This window comes from Lipophrys pholis, assembly GCF_963383615.2.
Source record: "Lipophrys pholis genome assembly, chromosome: 2".
NCBI lineage: Eukaryota > Metazoa > Chordata > Actinopteri > Blenniiformes > Blenniidae > Lipophrys > Lipophrys pholis.
The window spans coordinates 15,562,657-15,569,195 of NC_137636.1; the positions used below are offsets into that span (position 1 = coordinate 15,562,657).

The 6,539-nt window shown below is 41.0% G+C and overlaps 1 protein-coding gene across 1 annotated transcript in view; it reads right to left on the bottom strand.

The window, feature by feature from the left end:
• The window catches only part of tex9 (testis expressed 9), an 8,419-nt gene extending 1,880 nt beyond the window's left edge, over positions 1–6,539 (bottom strand). Inside the window, exons 1-7 of the mRNA XM_080458575.1 lie at positions 6,486–6,539; positions 1,361–1,491; positions 1,019–1,082; positions 804–880; positions 589–625; positions 401–483; positions 152–297 (exon numbers count right to left, since the gene is read on the bottom strand). Coding sequence (XP_080314701.1) covers positions 152–297; positions 401–483; positions 589–625; positions 804–880; positions 1,019–1,082; positions 1,361–1,491; positions 6,486–6,527 — 580 coding nt within the window. The 5' untranslated portion in view covers positions 6,528–6,539. The remainder of the gene's footprint in view (positions 1–151; positions 298–400; positions 484–588; positions 626–803; positions 881–1,018; positions 1,083–1,360; positions 1,492–6,485) is intronic.

Consider the following 6,539-nt stretch of genomic DNA (forward strand, 5'->3'; position numbering starts at 1 on the left):
TAATAAATACAGAGAATAAGACGCCGCACAAATCAGCTCCATAGAAAACATTCGGTGGAAAGAAGTAATCTTATTGTGAAAGATGCATAAAACATGAAGTGATTAATGATTTCATGAGACCTACTTGTTTTTAAAGTGGCATCAATCTCACCTGCTCCGACAGTGTCTCCATCACACAATTCATCCACAATGTTTTCGGGTGCGACAGTGTCTCCCATCTTTTCCTCCATGCTCTGAATCGTTTTCGCCAGGAAAGAATCTTGAGCCTGATCATTAAGGCCAGACTCTTTGGAGGCTCTGAAAACAAACAGAACAACAGGATGAAAAGCTTCAGCAGCCTCTAAAGATGCCTAATAAGTCAACTATTTCACTCAATCCTTGACAGACAGATAAAACTTACGCTGTTTCACAGTAAAGCTCATTTCTTTGTTGTCCAGGACACTTATTTTGCAGTGATGCTGTGGTCCTTTTTTTAGTGACCACCTGAGGGATGAAAACACAATCTCATATAATACAGTCTATGTTTCAAACTCGTGTCAGTTCTCCAAAATGCCTTTGTGGTTTTGAGATGCAGATCGGGACTGATACCTTCAAACTAGTTGGCTCCAGTTGAGGTTTTGACACCCTAGTGGTGAAAACAGGAAGACAGAAAATTTGATTTTTCAAGCATTTTTTTTTTACATTTAATTAACAATACATTGCTAGATTATTTTACAAGAAAGACCATTGCAGTGTCTTTGTCAGGCACTGGTGACTTATGAGCAGCGAGTGAGCAGTGATATAGACGTGGGGTTTTTTTTCACCTTAAATGGTCTTTGTCGTCATTGTCAGTGAGCAGGAAGTTGGATGTGGGCTTTGTCAAAGCTTCATTCTGTTCTCTCTAAAAGCCACCGAAAACACAACAAAGCAGTTTCAGTGATTTCGAATGGTCTGTTTTGAAAGCACCATTCTGTCTGATATATTCACTCAAAACACAATTATCAATTATTTAATGGAAGCGTGCGAATAAATTACTTACCATGAGTTGGTCTGCCTGTCTCACTAGATCTGCTGTTTTGGCTTCTAGCTCTGCATTTAGGAGTCTGATGAAAATAAATGAACAAGTCACTGTGTTATATAGCACAAAAGTAAAGACAGACATTCATGCATAATAAACCATGACAGTCAGAAAATTTAAATGTACATCGTGCCTGTCCAGGTTTGATTAAATGATCCAATAACACTGTCATACAACATTTAGAGCTGAAAGGATACAGACTCCTCATGGAAAGAGAACAATGAAATAAATCAGTCATAACTGTTAACTTGGTGCAAGGAAAATAACCACAAATTAATCAATATTGGTCAAGAACATTCTTACTTATATTGTTCTTCCTTGGCAAGAAGATCATCTGTGTGTGTGTTTGTTAGACAAGAGGCAGATTTAGCCTGCTGTCTGAATTCAACCCTCTTGGACTTCTCTGCTTTGCTTGTAGATACTGGACGTTTCTTCTGAACATGATGAAGACAATAGAGGTTGAGAGTGCAAGTTTTTTCCCGCCAACACTTTGTTCTCAAGTGGGTATTTTCCCATTAGCTACGACAACTCAGTTCCACTACGTGAGTATTTTTTTTATTGCAAATCACAGCTTTAACTACACACAATTATTATCTAAAGCATCATTCACATACAAGGCAATTCACAGTGCTTCACAAAGAAATAAAATACATTAAAACAAAGTGATTAAGACAGGTAGAAAAAAGGAGAATAAATAAAGTAAAAACTTTGTTAAGATAAAGGTAATAAAATAGGTAAAAAAAAACAACAACTGTTTAATGGAAAACCTGAGCCAAATTATGATGTTTAAAGTCCTGGTTAAAAGAAGAGAGAGGGTCAGCAGATCCCAGGGTGTTCTCTGGAGCGACTGCTTTTCTATTGACTATCCGTTTTCTGTACTAGGCAGTGGTGCTTCTATATGTAAATACTTGGTGGGGCAAGTTTCTATTTAAGGTCTAGTGACAGCAGAGGTCAACACCACTGAATGCCACAGTAAAGCGCGTGTACATCTTTTTAGCGAAAACAACATTGTGACAATTATAGGAACTGATCCTACTACTGCTACTACTAATAATAATGATAATAATAACTAGAAAATTCCAGAGCAAAATCTAGCAACGTTCCCCAAAAACTGCAAAAGAGTGTGCCATACAAAGTGGAGAGGAGAGGTACCTCATGAAGGAGATCAAAGGAGAGGCAGGCACACAAAATTTCCTCTCGAATTTTCTAGTTTACTGATACTATTTGAGCACAAAACTAAAACATGTCTGGATAAAGAAGGTTTGGAAAAACATTGGGTTTATCTATTGGAAAGAAACAAAGACTGTGCCTCTTTCTGAGCTCTCAATACTTTTTGAAAGAAAGAAATATCGAACAGAATTCAATGAAAACACGATAATCCAAGTTTACTGTATATATAACTGATTCTATTTAATGTCAAAATACAGAGAACCAAAGACACTCTGCAGTTGCCCTGGTACCCGTTACTATGACAACATCAGATCACGTAGGTTCACTGATGACAGCTTCACCTTTGATTCCTCTGATCTCATGATGTCACACAGGAACCACACACCAAATTTAATCTCACAAACCAGAGTCTGCTGATAGGACTTTATGACAAACTGTCATTAAACCCAAAAGGTGGAATCATCAGTTGATATCTTTCCAGATTGTCACACAGCATTACTGCAAGTGCACCTGTACGATTTAAAAGTCAAACACTATTGCAGTATTTTTCATAAGAAATGGAGTCTTTTCCAAAAGACGCGACTGACAAATACTTTGAGGCCTATAGGCCCTTCAGCAGTTCGGAAAAAGGCGATAAGAAACTGCTGGAAAAAAATATTGATTTGATCAGCCAAGCTCTGGAGCCCACACAAGGACAGTTGAAATTTATGCTCCAAAAGAAGGATAAACAACTGATAGACAAGGACCAGAAGATTCAGGCCTTGGAAATCAGACTCGAGGCAGAAAGAGCAAAAGCTGACAGGAAGATGGAGGGACGCAACGAACTCAGAGAGATGGGGCAAGTCATGTGCTCTTTGGTAAACAAGACCAAAGAGCAACTCACTGACTACGAGACCAAAATTAGCCACCTCAAAGCAGGAGAGAAGAGACTCACAAATGCTTTGAACCTTAAAGCGGCCGAGTGTGCCAGTCTTGAAAAGGAACTGGAGGGACAGAAGAATGCCATGAAGATGATGGTCACTAAGCTGGAGGAGGCTGAAAAGAAATCTGTCCTGCTGGTTCAGTACGAACAGAAACACAGCCAGCTGAGTTCAGAGGTTACAACCCTGAAACAGACCCTACAGAAAGGAGACACTGAGGCTACTATCCTCAAGACCAATGGGGATCAGCTCGTCAAGAAGCTGCGTAAGCAGCTGAGTGTCCGACATAAGGAGGCTGCAGCCCGCAGAGTCAAGATGCAAGCAGAACATAAACAGCTAAAAAGGAAAATCATGTCATCTGAGCAGGAGAAAAAGGAGCTGCTGAAAAGGATCCAAGAGAAAGAGAAGTTCTGGACCACTAGGGAGACGCAATTGATGGAAGACAAAAACGCGGCAAATCAGGAGGTCCAGATCCTTCGAGACAGGATTGTGAAACTGGATAGGCTCGCCTCCATGACTGATAAAGAGAAGGCCAAGATGAAAAAAGCAGAGAAGAAAGCCAGTGAAGAGGCCACAAAGAGACAGGAAAAAGAGAAGAAAGAGTCGCAGAAGAGAGAGAAGAGGGAGAGGCAGGAAAGAGAGAAGACAGAGAAGAGAGAGAAGAAGGAGAGGGAGGAGAGAGAGAAGAAGGAGAGGCAGGAAAGAGAGAAGACAGGGAAGAGGGAGAAGAAGGAGAGGCAGGAAAGAGAGAAGACAGAGAAGAGAGAGAAGAAGGAGAGGGAGGAGAGAGAGAAGAAGGAGAGGCAGGAAAGAGAGAAGACAGGGAAGAGGGAGAAGAAGGAGAGGCAGGAAAGAGAGAAGACAGAGAAGAGAGAGAAGAAGGAGAGGGAGGAGAGAGAGAAGAAGGAGAGGCAGGAAAGAGAGAAGACAGAGAAGAGGGAGAAGAAGGAGAGGCAGGAAAGAGAGAAGACAGGAGACGGAGGAGCAGGAGAGTGAAAAGAGAGAGAAGAGGGGACACGCAGGAGAGAAAGAAGAGGGAGAAGCAGGAGCACAATAAAAAACATTTTTAAGTAACATAAACTTAATAATTAAAATGATCTCTGCTAGAGTTAATTTGAGCCCAGTCCTAAAATAAGGACATTTTCCTGTGTTTCCCAGGAGGTGAAGTGGCTCAAAACTCTAACCTTGTCTGCTTTGTGGGCTGGCTCCTCCCATCGTGATGCAATGCCTCATTAAGACAGTTGGGTCTTTGTCGAGACCCAACTCAAGAGAGTTGGAGATTTTTGATGGGACAATATGGACTTCAGAGAGGACTTCAATTTTGAAAAAATAATCAGACACCAATAATGATCAGACTTTTTTCAAAATGATATTCAGGCTGACCATGTGCTGTGTATGCTCTTCTGTCATGACCTTGAGAAACATTCTTTAGCCAAAGTCAGCAGGAATATGCAGGAATGCAGCTACAGAGCCTTGCTCTCTTTGTGAAGCAAGACACAGTTAAATTCAAATGGTTACACAATCTGGGGAAGATCAGGATTGTGTGTGTTTGTTCGAGGGTGCCTGAGTGAAAACCGCAAGAAAATGACAGACACCTTCTGAAAGGTTGATACAAGTACCGGTATATAGAGGCATGAGGGGATGTCAAAACCTGGCAACCAGACAGCAGCTAAGGTGCTCCAAAAGAACAGATATTCAGATAGGAATTTTCAAATGATTTCAAACCATTAAAATGAATAGAATCACTAAATCCTTAAAAGTCTCTCTGCACTGCAGGAGACGGACAAGAGGGGAGTCACAGACTGTCATCATGATGGAGGGGCTACTTCATGAGCTGATGGGCGTGAAGGGCAGAGACCTTCTTGGTGTGGCTCTCTTGGACCAGGAGAGGATGCAGAACATTTGGAGAGTCCAGAAGAGGCACGCAAAATGCATTCAGGACCACCCTGGTGTGCTCCTCTACACAGAGATAGGCTGTACCACCACCAAGGAGGGACTCATTCTCCCTAAATACCGCTGTGCCAGGGGGTCGACATGACTGGAATCTTTCCACCTTCATCTACAGAGGTTCATTCCAGGTTAGTATTAATCACTATTCATCAGCAAGATAAGTGCAGTTTGACATTATGTTGTAGTTTATAGCACAACAATCGCCAGACAGTGTCAGTATTGCAAACTGCCAAAGTGAACTGCTCAGTGTTTCTTTGTTTTAATATATTTTAAGGAATGAGTGCCAACAGTCTGAATTTCCAGCTGTAGCTCCTGGATGGCCTCAACAGATGGAACCAGGACAGAGGAGCTGCTTCCCTGGCACTCCAGCCCCCCGTCACTGCGGAGCTACTCCGGGGACCTTGTTCACTGTGTGAACATCTACAATAGCAAGGTGCTTGGAAGGAAGCTTGTCCCCTCTTTCCAGCCTCCTTCTGTCCAGGTGATTTGTGTATTTCTGTATAAGAAAGATCAAACTTGCTAAAGCCTTCATGTGCATTGCCTAGAATGACAGGACACTCAAGGTCAGTTCTAGTGTTGGTAATACAATGCGTTAAACTCAATTGTACTTTTGTGGTGGTGTATTATTTAAGAAGAAAGACAATAACAGGAAAGCAAACAGTGTGTGGGTAAAAATATCGAAATATCAAAACCATTTCAGCAAAAATAGTCAAGTGAGTTGTTTGCATGTCTAATAAAATTCACCAGCTGGAAGGTGTGCTGTTTTTGTGCCATAGCAGCATCTACTACCTCCTGATGGTCTGAATTGAGGTCATGCCAGAGCTATGGGTCATCAAGGTGATCTTCATCATGTATCTCATGACCCTCTTCACTGTAAAATGTGCCTTTTTTTTAATTTCCATGTTCACAAATAAAATTAAGGTTTCACAAATCTGAAACCGTGTTTTGTTTTATTTTTATGAACGTTTAGCCCTTCTATAATAATCTCGTCAAGATTTGAGAAGTCCAGGTATGGTGGTTTTCGATCTGGGCCTGGTCCAAAGTGGTTGAGGTATGAAAAAATAATCTGCTATGTCTCCCCTTAAGCATTTTCACAATAGAACAAAATTCAATATTGATTGTTGGGCAAAGTTTACATGTTACCTAACATGTCTAAAATGACATCAAAGTATAATACAGAAAACTGATAGTAATTTAAAAAAAAACAGTAGTTCCACATGTTAAGTAGATATTTTCCCCTTAACTTTCCCCTTAGGCAAAGGAAGTTTTGTAAATAAAGTAGAGCAGCTTCGTGAGTTTAAAACATTGACTATTGGCTACGCTCCTGTCCGAAAGTAAGAAAAACAGTTGTTTTAGCCCCTCGACGTAAAATAAAACATTGTACATACCTGAAAAACGACGGACTTTTTCTCCAGACGTCTTTCAGCCATTGTTGAGCTGAG